The sequence below is a fragment of the Haliotis cracherodii genome, unplaced genomic scaffold, assembly GCF_022045235.1.
Source record: "Haliotis cracherodii isolate W230 unplaced genomic scaffold, xgHalCrac1.p SCAF_19, whole genome shotgun sequence".
Taxonomy (NCBI): Eukaryota; Metazoa; Mollusca; class Gastropoda; order Lepetellida; family Haliotidae; genus Haliotis; species Haliotis cracherodii.
In genome coordinates, this window is record NW_027266274.1 from 7,540,099 (window position 1) to 7,557,267 (window position 17,169).

The 17,169-nt window shown below is 37.8% G+C and overlaps 1 protein-coding gene across 5 annotated transcripts in view; it reads left to right on the top strand.

Annotated features, from left to right (window-relative positions):
- The window catches only part of LOC139466724 (transcription factor SOX-13-like), a 247,890-nt gene continuing 230,721 nt past the window's right edge, over positions 1–17,169 (top strand). For 2 of the 5 annotated variants that reach the window (XM_071248378.1, XM_071248381.1), the window contains exon 1: positions 1–96. Coding sequence is in view for 1 of the 5 variants with exons in the window: in XM_071248376.1 (XP_071104477.1) it covers positions 475–493 (19 nt within the window). In the remaining 4 variants the exon portion in view is untranslated. Of the gene's footprint in view, positions 97–350; positions 494–5,573; positions 5,595–17,169 lie in introns of those variants that run through there. The other 3 variants (XM_071248376.1, XM_071248379.1, XM_071248380.1) reach the window with 3 other exon arrangements.

Genomic DNA, 17,169 nt, shown 5'->3' on the forward strand with positions numbered 1-17,169 from the left:
CCAGGTTTTAAGCTTTCCAAGGAAAAGACCAGGAGAGAGTGTTTGACCTTGTCTTACCCCAGCACGTGTAGCTAATGTGGGATTTAATACTACAAGGCAAGTACAACTCTCACGTAGACCAAGATTTCGTCACTATATATAGATGTTAAATATAGGTTGTGTCGTGTGGCCATGTGTAGCTGTGTATTTAGTTTTTCATGGTAGATGATCACAAACCGGCTGTATGACAAGCATGATGGGCAGGTGAAGCTTTTAAACATGTCATTGTTGCATGACATACTTGGGTACACTCTCCTACGGCACAAATACCCACATAACCTAATAATATACGAGGGGACTGTTTTTGTAGCAGTTGTGACCAACATGGTGTTTCTACTATGATGCTAGTATAAAAGCATGAAGAGGATGAATTGAAGGTTTCAATGTGATGATGACTAATTTTGTAACGTTGCTCAAATGAAAGGTTGAAACTAAATGTGTGAGAGATTTTTAGGTGAGTACATCACTCTGGTAATTCATTGGATACATTTCGATTTGTTCTAAGAGTTTCATCATCGATTATGGGTATTTTTTGTATTTCAGAAATTATATGTTGAGTACATCACAGTGGGAATTCATCGGATACATTTCGATTTGTTCTAAGAGTTTCATCATCGATTATGGGTATTTTTTGTATTTCAGAAATTATATGTTACAAATTTGATTTATAATGTTAAAAGTATTTTTAATAAATATAATACTTTACCTTAGATGTTGATGATAAATGTTTGTATATAATCAGTCAGAGATCAAAGGAATGATTGAACTTTTAGAAGAAAGAATTGATATCAAATAGCACTTCGTCAGCATTATATTGATTGACAATAACAATTGAATGTCGAATGGTTAGAGGGTAAATTATGATCAGTCATCTTGAATTATATCTTTGACGATAAAACACAGCCACTAATCATGGCCTTGTGGCCCATTGTCATGTACATGATTATAATCTTAAATTCAATTTATAGTGCTAGCACACTAAGATACCATGACGCAGTTTAACATGAATATCCCACTCAGACACAGTATACTAACTCCGAGCCAACCAGTCCTTGTTTTAGCCCCTTAATGACGAGCTCAGGTAGGGTAACAACAAGTACCATCTTTTAACGTCTTTTGGTATGACGGCCATGGATCAAACCCCGGACCTTCCCCTCTCCGGCAAGATTGAAGATGAAATACGAACAGATCCTTAAAACGAGGTTCACTCAGACATGGGGCTATGTTGTTACTCTTTGGTTAGACGTGATCATTACAGAATACTGATCTACTGGTTTGGAATTTAAACCATCTTTCAAAAAATAAATATAGATATTCTAGAGGGTGAGTACATCTATATTGTTTCTTATACAGCTGTAGACATGAGACTGAAACATTTTAGCCTGATAGTAATGCCATGTAAGCACACTTTTAAACATGACATTCTACAACCCCTTGGGATATCATTAACCAGTGTAAGAAATTGGCACTGGTCCTGTAGTCCTTGCCAAAGTGCTCAATAGTTAAGGTATCATTAGGACTAGTAGAAATTATCCCTTTTTAAGGGTTTTGCTTTATGTTATCATTATAAGGACTAGTGGACTAAAAATGGTAGTTTCTATCGCTGTTAACATTGCACATTACACAGACTGTTCAGTTGGATGACCTAGTCCTTACCTCTGTGCCTGAATTAAGTGCTTTAACTAGAAAGGTTATATTTTTATGTCTCAAATCTTGAATCTCAAACAATTTTGGTGCTGTGATTTTATGCAACTTCATCCAGTCTGGTCTGTGCGTAAAGAAATGCTTGTGGTGTGAAGGTATTTGTTTGAATGTTGGTGTATACATGTGCATGTCAATAGAGTAGAAAAATATGGATATATTTAGTACTGTAATTAGGTGTCCTTGGTGTGACCTTAATAGAAAAAAATGATATAAAAAGACTAAGGGCTACTTGCTTAATAATACTATAGCATCAAGTCTCAAGAACCAGGACCCACTGCACAAAGTGATCTTAGCACTACAACTATTGTAAGCCTATGTTAAAGTATGGGAGTTACAATCATCTTAGCGCTAAGATTCGCTTTGTGCAGGTGGGCCCAGGATCCCCCTAATTTCCATGTGTGATATTGTTTGTCATAGAGATGACATGGGGTGGGTAGGTTGAGTGTCAAGATGGGTAGGGTGTGTACGTACTAAGTACTAAGTGGGTGTGTGTAATTGTGTAACATGCTCTTGCTCAATATGATCACGATGCGGTACTATAGTATTGTTTGCCTGATATGGTTGTACATGAATCAGACGTGTGCATCCAGTACATACAAATGTATAGAATAGACACACACAAAATAATTGCATCCTGAGGGATGTACAATATTTATTGTACCAAATTCATCACAAGAAATATAAAGGTACTTAAATTTAAGTAATTGTAAAATCTTACAGTACAGTTTATTACACCATTTGATTGCTATAGGACTCTTGAAATTAATTATTGGTGTCCCTAACCACAAATTTTGTAGATCAAGGTAAACCCTGCTTGATAACAAGGTAAACCATGCTTGAACACAAGGTAAACCCTGCTTGAACACAAGGTAAACCCTGCTTGATAACAAGGTAAACCCTGCTTGATAACAAGGTATTGACACCTGGTGTCTTGAATTTAAATGCACAGAACTATTTTGGAATTTTATTAATGTCTGTGGATGTTTGGGAAATAATCATTTCATTGACATGTATTGTGAAATGTGTGTACCTTCAAAAAATTATACCTTTTATTCTGTGTATTGATATCATTAATAAATGTACTTCTAAATTCTGTGTTGAAAAATCTTGAAAGACAAATTTAAAATAATGCGATTTTGTGAATACATCTTTGGAAAGCATAGATAAGTGTTTGAAATTCTCAGCGATTTTTGATATTCTTCTTCAGTGGTCAACTGCAGGATATAACTGGAATAGTTCCGACATAAAAACACAAAGCAACCAGATTAGCCCTGAAGAAACCCAAAACCTATGTGGACTTGCGCCAATGTTTTTATTGACAAAAACTGTCTCTTTCTGCAACATTTTCCTATATTACCCTTTGCTGTTAAGGTTTTCTGAAAAATATGTTTCTTAAAAACAGATCAACATTCATGTTTATGATCCATAGTTTTTACAATCAGTAATATTATTATTGTTATCAAATAATGATGATGATGATGATGATGATGATGATGATAATAATAATAATTGTTATTGTTTGTTCTTTAACACCCATTCAGCAATATTCCAGTTGTATGACAGTTATTTAGTCTGTTATTCGCTTTTTGAACATAGTTGATTTATCCTTGCATAAAGTAAACAATAATTATGCTGGCCGTTTCTTTGCAGCAATATGCACCAAGGAGTGTTTATAAGTCACATGACTATTTTTACTTAGTTTTACATCCTTTTCATATGGCCATGGTAAAAATAGTGATGGGTTTTGTTCTGACTTTCGTGTTGCAATTTATTGCAGCAATGATTCATGTATTGTGACCACAATCTTGCGTACGTTCTTTCATCTGTAATTTATGAACCTGAATGAACATGGACCCATAAATCTGACTTCCCCCGCACATTACTGACTATTTCATGTTGTTGGATGATGCTATGTTCACAACGCATATGTAACAGACACACTATATATATACAGGAAGCTGGTCACGAATAGTTTCACCTATTTGATCACATGAATCAAGTTTTGTTCAAAATTAAAAACAAACAAATAAAATTATTGGCTTGTCCCTCTGGAAACTTTACAAGATGAAGATATTCATGATTTTGAAAAACACAATATATATTGTATTTTCTTATCGTATTGGGATACATTTTCAGTAGCATTTCAAATCGTGGTACACAGAAATCCTGTGAATACTGCTCACGTTACTTTTTCCTTCATTGTCCAAAATACAGAAATGTTTTCAGATAGTATGGATGATTATTTATAATTAAATTATAATTATGCATGAACAAAGTTACCTTTTAATGTCTAGCTGACATTTATGAACAGCAGCCTCTTTGATTGACATTTCATAGACAGTAAGTGAGTGAGTATGGTTTTATACTGCTTTTACCAATGTCACGGCGGGGGACACCAGAAATGGGCTTCACACATTGTACCCATGCATGTGGGGAATCAAACCCGGGTCTTTGGCATTACGAGTGAACTCTTTAACCACTAGGCTACCCCACCACCCCCATAAGCAGAATACAGCACAGTGAACTATACTATGCAAAAGAAGTTAAAGAACACCCAAATGTTTCACATGACTATGACATTTCAACTGTCATGCCCAAGTACCTGGTTGTTTCATATGACTATAGTTAATCTGTCATGCCATAACACCTGGTTGTTTCATATGACTATAGTTAATCTGTCATGCCATGACACCTGGTTGTTTCATATGACTATAGTTAATCTGTCATGCCATGACACCTGGTTGTTTCATATGACTATAGTTAACCTGTCATGCCATAACACCTGGTTGTTTCATATGACTATAGTTAATCTGTCATGCCATGACACCTGGTTGTTTCATATGACTATAGTTAATCTGTCATGCCATGACACCTGGTTGTTTCATATGACTATAGTTAACCTGTCATGCCATAACACCCGATTGTTTCATATGACTATAGTTAATCTGTCATGCCATAACACCCGATTGTTTCATATGACTATAGTTAATCTGTCATGCCATAACACCCGATTGTTTCATATGACTATAGTTAATCTGTCATGCCATAACACCTGGTTGTTTCATATGACTATAGTTAACCTGTCATGCCATAACACCTGGTTGTTTCATATGACTATAGTTAGCCTGTCATGCCATAACACCTGATTGTTTCATATGACAATAGTTAATCTGTCATGCCATAACACCCGAGTGTTTCATATGACTATAGTTAATCTGTCATGCCATACCACCCGATTGTTTCATATGACAATAGTTAATCTGTCATGCCATAACACCCAATTGTTACGTTAAAAATCAGGTGTTGTTTAACTTATTTTAAGCAGTATATTCCTGGATCAAACCTTGCATGTTGCTGTAATATTAAAAGAACTTGCGCTGTTATCTTATATTATCTTGGCGGCAATTGTTTGTTTGAAGACGCGTCATGCGGTACGATCTATTGTAGTTGCCATGTAAATCTGAGCCAGTCATGAACACCTGGATAGATCCAACTCGCCATTGTTGTTCGAGCTTTCATATGATTAGGGCAATAAGATCAATAAACGATTGTACCAATAAAGTGATTGATTGTATACCCCAAACCATAATCCCTTTCATATGTCCGCTGCTTTCTCTCATATGCAGTTATAATAATATGATGAAATTTGGGCCAAATGCTTTGAGACTTGTCCTGCATAGCACTATCTAAAAGTGCCTGTGATTGTTAGTTCGTATTGTATTGAGCAATGGATAAGCGTGGCAATGAATTGTATCGTGAAGTTGCGAGAGATAAGCCCAGTGGTGAGATATGTTCACAATACCATGTCGTGCTAGCTGCCCACATGGAGGCCAGACGTTTTAGTTGTACAGGTAACAATGATATGTGTGATAAGATCGCAACACAATTACCCTGTTCATTTACCTGTGATATACATTGTAATTAGTCTTTTGAAAGGTAGTTGTTTCTTATAGTTCTTTGGACCACATGCTCGTGTTGAAATTGACCCACTGATGGATGATTTATTCCGCTGTGCTGTTAGTATTAGGCTGTGCTTTAGGCCTACTCCTGATGATGTAGAATATGTCTTTGGGGAAATAGTATCTGCAGTGTTTTTAGTGAATATTCCTGATGATGTGGAATATGTCTTTGGGGAAATAGTATCTGTGGTGTTTTTAGTGAATATTCCTGATGATGTGGAATATGTGTGTCTTTGGGGAAATAGTATGTACGGTGTTTTAAGTGAATATTCTTGATGATGTTGAATATGTCTTTGAGGAAATAATATATACGGTGTTTTTAGTGAATATTCCTGATGATGTGGAAAATGTCTTTGGGGAAGTAGTATCTACGGTGTTTTTAGTGAATATTCTTGATGATGTGGAATATGTCTTTGGGGAAATAATATCTATGGTGTTTTTCTTTAGTGAATATTCCTGATGATGTGGAATATGTCTTTGGGGAAATAATATCTATGGTGTTTTTCTTTAGTGAATATTCCTGATGATGTGGAATATGTCTTTGGGGAAATAATATCTATGGTGTTTTTCTTTTGTGAATATTCCTGATGATGTGGAATATGTCTTTGGGGAAATAGTATCTACATTGATTTTTTGGAGTCAATAAGCATTCTTAATTAATTGTAGTAAAAGGTGAGGTGAGGTGAAATGGGGTTTAACGTCGCGTCCAAGATTATTGCACTTATATAGCGACATGCATGTACATGTACGTGTGTGTGTTTGTGTGGCTGCTTGTACTAGTCCGGACTGATGCCAATTTATAGTGCTAGCTCGCTGAGATACCATGCCGCAGTTTAACATGAATACCCCACTCAGACATAGTATACTGACTCCGAGCCGACCAGTCCTTGTTTTAGCCCCTTAATGCCGAGCGCCAGACAGGGTAACAACAAGTACCATCTTTTAACGTCTTTTGGTATTACACGACCAGGGATCGAACCCCGATGTATTAAAAGGGCTTGATGATAGTGATTATACATGATAATTGAACAATGAACCTTACTTCTTTAGCTTCACTAGCTCTATCTGCCTGAAGAAAATAGTATTTATTGTTTCATTGCTTAACATGTGTGAAAGTTGTTTTGCGCCACTATTGGAATTCAGGTGAAATTAATCTACTGTGACCTATGCTGGTCGTAAGGAGTTACTTAATGGATCAATGTCAGGCAAGGTGACTTGGTTGATTGTGTGTCATTTAAACCCTATGGTGTGGATCCAAGCTCATGATATCAATCACTGGATTGTCTGGTCCAGACTTGATTATTTACAGGCCACCCTCACATGGCTTAAATATTCCTCCAGTGACCACTGTAAACGGTGTATGTCTCATGTTATAGACCCCTCACCCTCATGTTATAGACTTGATCTATGGACTGATTTCAGTGATTACAGTTATATGAATCTAAAAAAGTATCCTAGTTATTGTTTCATCTTTTTTTACAATTGTTTGTAAGAGCATGTCAAAGGGCATGTTAAAAATATCATCTCATTTGAAAGTTTTGGGTCGTCAGTGAAAGGCTTGGGTGGGGCTGCTTCTGTTTTTGTAGGTAATCCAAACACCTTTCTGGTTTATCATATATTTGACTTTCTCAACCACTTCCAGTTAATGAGGTATGGCTGTAGAAAGGAATCTTTGCTTGTCCACATTTTATCAATAAGACAGTAGTAAGATAATTATCTTTTTCATCAATTACAGGCCTTTCTTTGGTCTATGCGTCTAGGTGTGTGATTGTGTTTGGACACAAATGTTATATTTGGGGTGTGTGTGTGAAACTGGCGCTGATTGTTCTCTCAGCTCAAACAGACATTGTCCGTACAAGTTGATGTCATAATTGCCCCCTCTCATGCCTGCCTCTTTGTTTCGCTCACACAGATACAATCGCTGTCCCGCGATCTACCATCTAATGGCAGGATATTCCTGCACTTGTGTCTCATGCATGCAATGTTATACTGATGTTTGTCATGTGTGCATGAGTCTTGGAGCTGTTGTTATGATGCATGATATCAAACACTTTATACAAAGCATGTGTGTGCATGTGGGTTCCAAGATTTGGTGATATTATGCATGCCATGTGAATATGAGATACAATGTATAAGTGATATTATGCATGTTTAATATGATACCTCTCAAATACGATGCATATGTGATATTTATATGTGATATGATGCATATGTGATAAAAATTAACAATTCATGAACAATACGATGCATGTGTGATATTCATATGTGATATGATGCATATGTGATAAAAATTAACAATTCTTGAACAATATGATGCATGTGTGATATTCATATGTGATATGATGCATATGTGATAAAAATTAACAATTCATGAACAATACGATGCATGTGTGATATTCATATGTGATATGATGAATATGTGATAAAAATTAACAATTCTTGAACAATATGATGCATGTGTGGTATTCATATGTGATATGATGCATATGTGATACAAATTAACAATTCTTGAACAATACGATGCATGTGTGATATTCATATGTGATATGATGCATATGTGATACAAATTAACAATTCATGAACAATACGATGCATGTGTGATGTTCATATGTGATATGATGCATATGTGATACAAATTAACAATTCATGAACAATACGATGCATGTGTGATATTCATATGTGATATGATGAATATGTGATAAAAATTAACAATTCTTGAACAATATGATGCATGTGTGATATTCATATGTGATATGATGCATATGTGATACAAATTAACAATTCATGAACAATACGATGCATGTGTGATATTCATATGTGATATGATGCATATGTGATACAAATTAACAATTCATGAACAATACGATGCATGTGTGATGTTCATATGTGATATGATGCATATGTGATACAAATTAACAATTCATGAACAATACGATGCATGTGTGATATTCATATGTGATATGATGCATATGTGATACAAATTAACAATTCTTGAACAATACGATGCATGTGTGATATTCATATGTGATATGATGCATATGTGATACAAATTAACGATTCATGAACAATACAATGCATGTGTGATATTCATATGTGATACAAATTAAATTCATGAACAATACAATGCATCTGATACAAATTAACAATTCATGAACGCTACAATGCATGTGTGATATTCATATGTGATACAAATTAACAATTCATGGACAATAGGATGCATGTGTGATATTCATATGTGATATGATTCATATGTGATACAAATTAACAATTCACGAACAATATGATGCATGTGTGATGTTCATATGTGATATGATGCATATGTGATACAAATTAACAATTCATGGACAATAGGATGCATGTGTGATGTTCGCATGTGATATGATGCATATGTGATACAAATTAACAATTCATAAACAATATGATGCATGTGTGATAAAATGTATGTAAAATTGACCATTATTTGGGTTCAAATAATACACAAACCAATTTTATTACTCAGATTGTCCCTGATAACATTAGACTCTTTGACCACTATGAAAATGAAAATAGCCAAGAAATATATCCATCGTTAATGACTGACTTTTTATTGTTTCATAAACATCAGCATAAATGTACCTACTGTTCCGAAATGGATTATTTCCCAAACAATATAGTTTTAAGCTTGGCCTTAATGCGTTTTAAGGAAATAATATCATTCGGAGCCATTTGTGTTTAATGGTGTGAGTGGCAATATTTTCCAATCCCAATTCTGTAAATGTTTGTGTATTCAAACTGCCAAATTATCACTGACAGTTTTTGACATTTCTAAAATGTTATGATAGCGTTTAATTGTAGCATGAACAATATCGGAGCGTTGTAAGAATGTTGTATCACAAACAAGGGGCCATTGTTTTATGGTACATATGATCATGGCAAAGTTTATAAACTTTCTAAACATAAACTGTGGCAGTTGATAAGGGCTTGATTCACGAAGGTCTGCACAAAGACAAGGGGATTTGAAGTTCCACTCCAGAAACAATAGCAAGCACAACCAGGTCATGTCTGTGACAGACAACATGAAAACTCAATAAGGCTCTATTGATTACTGATCCCATAGCTTAAAGCAACACTGACAATCATTTTTCAAGAATATTGAATCATTTTCTTTTCTGGTCTTGATGTAATAATCGACAAATTGATGCCTTAATCTTGAAAAAATTCTACTGCTTGAAAAAATTCATTTGACAAAATTGGATACTTTTTGCTTTTTTTTAGATATTTGTGTGTCACTGCCCTGAAGCCTTTGTTGAGCTTATGTTCTCAGTAGGTGCAGAGCAGAGTAGAGTTATGTCCCTTACCAATTCCAGGATCAGCTGAACTTTGGTTCAAATCCCAGATCACACAATCATTGGTTTCATGAAAAAGGTCAAATAGTGTTTATCTACTACTTTGGAGATTCCAGGCTAGAATAGGTCTCTAGTAACCCATGCTTGTTGTGTGAGCAGCTAAATGTATCAGCTAGGCAGACTCGGTGTCTTGGTTGATGGCTTAGAATGTCCCCAGCCTTAGAAACTCCCTTAAGACTAGTCTAAAGATCTAGTGTAAACTTTATTCCACTAGTCCTCAGAGTTTGTATCTTGAAAAGGACAAGAATGATTACACTGTTTACATTTATATCAGTTTTATTCAGTTCCAATTTGTAGCAGAATTGAAGCATTGAAAACGGCTTCAGAAGTTTAACCCTCAAATTCTACTAGTCAATGAGGACTACCCTCAATGGATTTTCTCTTGACCACAGCACAATTTAGTCGTCTCAGGCTCAGAATTTTGAAGGCTGGTTCACTGACTAGCTTAATCCTGAAACAAAGCTTAGTATAGAGTAGGGCTCGGATGGGTAGGTCGGGTGGGTCCTGAGTTGGACCTAGGTACCCACAGGACTACCCGGACCCGTGGCTAGTCATGTGATATATGGTTAAATGACAATAACGATAAAATTCCATGGTTACACTAGTACAATTCACTAAAGTTCACATTTCTTTTTGACTATGAACACATTCCTTCTGATTTTTATATGTTTGAGTAAAGACAAAGCTTCAGCCGATCAGATTGTTTTATACTATTCCTAACACTTTTTGCAGGGCTCTGGTAAAACAATTCCCAATTGAACATTTTGTACCAACTCTTGAGACCTACAGTGGGTACCCGGGTAGGGGTGGGGTGGGGTGGGGTGGGGTAGGGTAGGGTAGGGTAATAGGGGGTAGGGTAGGGTAATAGGGGGTAGGGTAGGGTAGGGTAATAGGGGGTAGGGTAGGGTAGGGTAATAGGGGGTAGGGTAGGGTAGGGTAGGGTAGGGTAGGGTAGGGTAGGGTAGGGTAATAGGGGGTAGGGTAGGGTAGGGTAATAGGGGGTAGGGTAGGGTAGGGTAGGGTAATAGGGGGTAGGGTAGGGTAGGGTAGGGTAATAGGGGGTAGGGTAGGGTAATAGGGGGTAGGGTAGGGTAGGGTAGGGTAATAGGGGGTAGGGTAGGGTAGGGTAGGGTAGGGTAATAGGGGGTAGGGTAGGGTAGGGTAGGGTAGGGTAATAGGGGGTAGGGTAGGGTAGGGTAGGGTAGGGTAAGGTAAGGTAATAGGGGGTAGGGTAATAGGGGGTAGGGTAGGGTAGGGTAATAGGGGGTCGGGTATCTGGGTAGTAAATTTGGACTCGTCCCAGCCGTAGTATAGAGTGATATTACCATGGGCATCCTGTTCTACATTGGTAAGATTATTGACACAACATACACCAGAAATTAGGAATCGAACCCAGCCCTTCAAAGCATGACGCATGAACGCTTCAACCACTAGGCTACTGTTAGTTTGGAACTTGTGGTTTGGGTTGTGATGCACTGTGCCTTTAAGACTGTATGGTTGTTATATTTGGGAGAACTGTTTGATGTTGCAATGGATGAGTGAGTTGGTTTTACGCCGCTTTTAGCAATATTCTAGCAATATCACGGCAGGGGACACCAGAAAATGGGCTTCACACATTGTACCCATATCGGGAATCGAACCCGGGTCTTTGGCGTGACGAGCGAACGCTTTAACCACTAAGCTACCCGACCGCCCTGCAATAGATGGGATCATTGAAGTCTTTTGTTTCTTGTATCCATCGTATTCCACCCTCGGTTATTTGTCCTGTGTGACAGGGGCAGGTTGTGTTCATTGTTTGCTTCTACAGTGGGGGCCTTCTATATTTGTGACATTAAGTTAACCCCAAGTTGCATTGTTTGACCATATCTAAGTGAATATAGAATGCAATACCTATATCTTGATACTGCTACCATACTTGTTTATTATTTATTGAAAACTAGTTACATGATTGAACTACATTGAATTATCATATTTAAAGAAATATTGAAACAAAATCACCCTATCATATACTGTCAAGTTTATTCTTACCCCACCTCACCATCCACCAAGCCTCTCGTCCTCGCCTAACCCCAACCTGCCTTCCACCTCACCATCTTCCTAACCCCCACCTCACCCTCCACCTCACCCTCCGACTCACCATCCACCTCACCCTCCACCAAACCCTCCGACTCACCATCCACCTCACCCTCCACCTCACCATCCTCCTAACCCCCACCTCACCTTTCACCTCACCCTCCGACTCACCATCCACCTCACCCTCCACCAAACCCTCCGACTCACCATCCACCTCACCCTCCACCTCACCATCCTCATAACCCCCACCTCACCCTCCACCTCACCCTCCGACTCACCATCCACCTCACCCTCCACCTCACCTTCCACCAAACCCTCCGACTCACCATCCACCTCACCCTCCACCTCACCCTCCACCTCACCCTCCACCAAACCCTCCTACTCATCATCCAACTGGCCGCCACCTACCCCCCACCTCACCATCCACCTAACCCCTACCTCACCTTTCACCTCACCCTCCACCAAACCCACCTCACCCTCCACCTCACCATCCACCTAGCATCCCACCTAACCGTACACCTCGACCCCCAGAAAACCAACAATGAGGGGCTATCAAAATCTGATACTGTCTGTGTTCAGCAGAATGAAATCTACTTTTCATTTCAATCAAACATCAAACATTATGAATATTAATGGAACGAACTGAAGTTATTTGAACAATGTGATGAATAATATTTGTAACATTAGTCACTATGCACAACAACTAACAAGATGAATATTGTGTCTGTCTAATTTAAAAATGATGAATTATTAATAGTAGAATGTGTTTGTCATGTACATGTCAGAAAAATGGCAGGTTAATGTGCATACTTGCAAGTAATCTATATTGGCTACAGACATTTGATACACTGGTATCCATACTCTCAATTATGAACAATAGAGACAGGCTAGGCTTATTGTTCATCTACAACCTAATTATTGAAACATATATTTAAGGCCTGGTCAGTTGTAGCTGTATTGGCTCAAACTAAAGGAGTGGGTGGGTGAGTGGGTGGGTGGGCGGATGAGTGGGTGGGTGGGTGAGTGGGTGAGTGGGTGGGTGGGCGGATGAGTGGGTGAGAGTGTAGAAAACACAATAAAGTTGATGGATGCCTTGAGTTGACACGTCCATCTGATTCACCACTCAGCTGCCATGTTGTCCATCTTATTCATCATTCAGCTGCCATGTTGTCTATCTGATTCACCATTCAGCTGCCATGTTGTACATCTGATTCATCATTCAGCTGCCATGTTGTCCATCTGATTCACCATTCAGCTGCCATGTTGTCCATCTGATTCACCATTCAGCAACCATGTTGTCCATCTGATTCACCACTCAGCTGCCATGTTGTCCATCTTATTCACCATTCAGCTGCCATGTTGTCCATCTGATTCACCATTCAGCAGCCATGTTGTCCATCTGATTCACATATTTCATTTATCGCTGACATTTTTAGCATTTTTTCTGTGTATGGAATGGCGGATTCTGTAACTCTGAAACTTGATTCAGCATGGTTTGATCATAATTTTATTGAAACATTGAGCAGTGTTCAAAATAAAGGTTCCCTTGAGGTTTGGTCCCTTGTATTTGAATCTAAGGACACCCTAAATATTTGACTTGTAAATGGAGTTGGACATGAGTACCCTTTTTGCAAACAAAAGTGATCCATTCATATAATTTTCACTGCTATGTCACCTTTTACACTATGTTTTGTCAGATAATCCAGACTGGTTAATATCTGGCATTGACATTTTATATATTGTACCATGAGGGCTAGACATGGACCTTTTGATTTTCTTGTTAGTTTTGAACCACGTAGAGTATTATGAAAGATTAGTTTATAAGGTGTTCAGGACACAGTGTTGATGATTCAGAGACAGAAAGTGATGATTCAGCAGTTTTTACTTTTACTAATGACCACACAGGACAAGACACAAAGCATACAAGTAAACAAACTCATCAGTCTTAGGACTACAACGGTTCAGATGTTGCTCTCACAAATTTAAACATTTCTTCATTCAAAGGATACTTTGACGTTTGAACTTGACCAGTTCTCACAATAGTGGGAGACAAACACCAGATTTGAACAGCGTAACGCAATATCAGGGCGAGCGACAAGGTAGATCTACTCGGTGGTACAATGTTTGTTTTGACAGCGTAGATTTGTTAAACTACAACTCTTAACTAATCATACAATTGGTTTCCCTGCGATTCGATGAATCACGACTTCCTTGCGCATGTTGACATTTTGGGAGGGAATCATAATCTAGCTATCTATTGTCAGGGTTTGGTGATGACAATGGTAACTTCTTGTCGGTAAACACGGCATTGTGCCTTGCACCCACCGACAACCAGCTCCTTCACAAGCTTCCCCAGTTGGGAGTATACACGGACATTTACCAGCGGTTGTACCATAGTTTTCAGCTGTTGGAACTGTTACTTGAATGGTTGAACGAGGTGTGAAGTTATTCCCCATCATTTTGGAGTATACACGGACATATACCAGCGGTTATACCGTATTTTATCTGTTGGAACTGTTGCTTGAATGGTTGAACCGGGTTTGAAGTTATTCCCCATCATTTTGGAGTATACACGGACATATACCAGCGGTTATACCGTATTTCATCTGTTGGAACTGTTGCTTGAATAGTTGAACGAGGTGTTAACTTATTCCCATCATTTGGTATCATACATGGACATATACCAGCGGTTATACCAAACTCTCTGACATGATGAAGGAACTGTTTCTTGAAGGGTTGAACTAGGATTCAGAGTGTGTGGGTTGGAGGAAGTACAGGATCACCTGGAGGAGGAACCCTGTGGAAGAAGTAAGGCCAGGAGACTTAAGTGATGACTTGAGTATATGAGCAATTTATACCCAGTTTGGCATCAATACTTGGCTGCATTGTACATATTCTATTGATAGAAATGTCTGTCTGAAGTATTGTGGAGCTGTAATTAATTAAAAAGTTGGTTGGAAGTTTCACAGAGCTGTTATGAATTGAAACTGAGGGCTGTAATTAACAGAAAATAGCTGGAAATATTGTACAGCTCTAATAAATGGAAAGGAAGTATTTTAGAGCTGTAATTAACAGACCTGTGAGTGGAAGTATTTTAGAGCTGTAATTAACAGACCTGGGAGTGGAAGTATTTTAGAGCTGTAATTTATAGACCTGTGAGTTGAAGTATTTTAGAGCTGTAATTAACGGACCTGGGAGTGGAAGTATTTTAGAGCTGTAATTAACAGACCTGTGAGTGGAAGTATTTTTTTTAGAGCTGTAATTAACAGACGTGTGTGGAAGTATTTTAGAGCTGTAATTAACAGACCTGTGAGTGGAAGTATTTTAGAGCTGTAATTAACAGACCTGTGAGTGGAAGTATTTTAGAGCTGTAATTAACAGACCTGTGTGTGGAAGTATTTTAGAGCTGTAATTAACAGACCTGTGAGTGAAAGTATTTTTGAGCTGTAATTAACAGACCTGTGAGTGGAAGTATTTTAGAGCTGTAATTAACAGACCTGTGAGTGGAAGTATTTTAGAGCTGTAATTAACAGACCTGTGAGTGGAAGTATTTTTTTTAGAGCTGTAATTAACAGACCTGTGAGTGGAAGTATTTTAGAGCTGTAATTAACAGACCTGTGAGTGGAAGTATTTTAGAGCTGTAATTAACAGACCTGTGAGTGGAAGTATTTTAGAGCTGTAATTAACAGACCTGTGAGTGGAAGTATTTTAGAGCTGTAATTAACAGACCTGTGAGTGGAAGTATTTTAGAGCTGTAATTAACAGACCTGTGAGTGGAATTATTTTTTTTAGAGCTGTAATTAACAGACCTGTGAGTGGAAGTATTTTAGAGCTGTAATTAACAGACCTGTGAGTGGAAGTATTTTAGAGCTGTAATTACCAGACCTGTGTGTGGAAGTATTTTAGAGCTGTAATTAACAGACCTGAGTGGAAGTTTTTTAGAGCTGTAATTAACAGACCTGTGAGTGGAAGCATTTTAGAGCTGTAATTAACATACCTGTGTGTGGAAGTATTTTAGAGCTGTAATTTACAGACCTGTGTGTGGAAGTATTTTAGAGCTGTAATTAACAGACCTGTGAGTGGAAGTATTTTAGAGCTGTAATTAACAGACCTGTGAGTGGAAGTATTTTAGAGCTGTAATTAACAGACCTGTGTGTGGAAGTATTTTAGAGCTGTAATTAACAGACCTGTGAGTGGAAGTATTTTAGAGCTGTAATTAACAGACCTGTGAGTGGAAGTATTTTAGAGCTGTAATTAACAGACCTGTGTGTGGAAGTATTTTAGAGCTGTAATTTACAGACCTGTGTGTGGAGGTATTTTAGAGCTGTAATTAACAGACCTGTGAGTGGAAGTATTTTAGAGCTGTAATTTACAGACCTGTGTGTAGAAGTATTTTAGAGCTGTAATTACCAGACCTGTGTGTGGAAGTATTTTAGAGCTGTAATTACCAGACCTGTGTGTGGAAGTATTTTAGAGCTGTAATTAACAGACCTGTGAGTGGAAGTATTTTAGAGCTGTAATTAACAGACCTGTGAGTGGAAGTATTTTAGAGCTGTAATTAACAGACCTGTGTGTAGAAGTATTTTAGAGCTGTAATTAACAGACCTGTGAGTGGAAGTATTTTAGAGCTGTAATTAACAGACCTGTGAGTGGAAGTATTTTAGAGCTGTAATTACCAGACCTGTGTGTGGAAGTATTTTAGAGCTGTAATTTACAGACCTGTGTGTAGAAGTATTTTAGAGCTGTAATTAACAGACCTGTGAGTGGAAGTATTTTAGAGCTGTAATTACCAGACCTGTGTGTGGAAGTATTTTAGAGCTGTAATTACCAGACCTGTGAGTGGAAGTATTTTAGAGCTGTAATTAACAGACCTGTGAGTGGAAGTATTTTAGAGCTGTAATTAACAGACCTGTGTGTGGAAGTATTTTAGAGCTGTAATTAACAGACCTGTGAGTGGAAGTATTTTAGAGCTGTAATTGACATAAATGTGGGTAGAAGAAGTTTAGAGC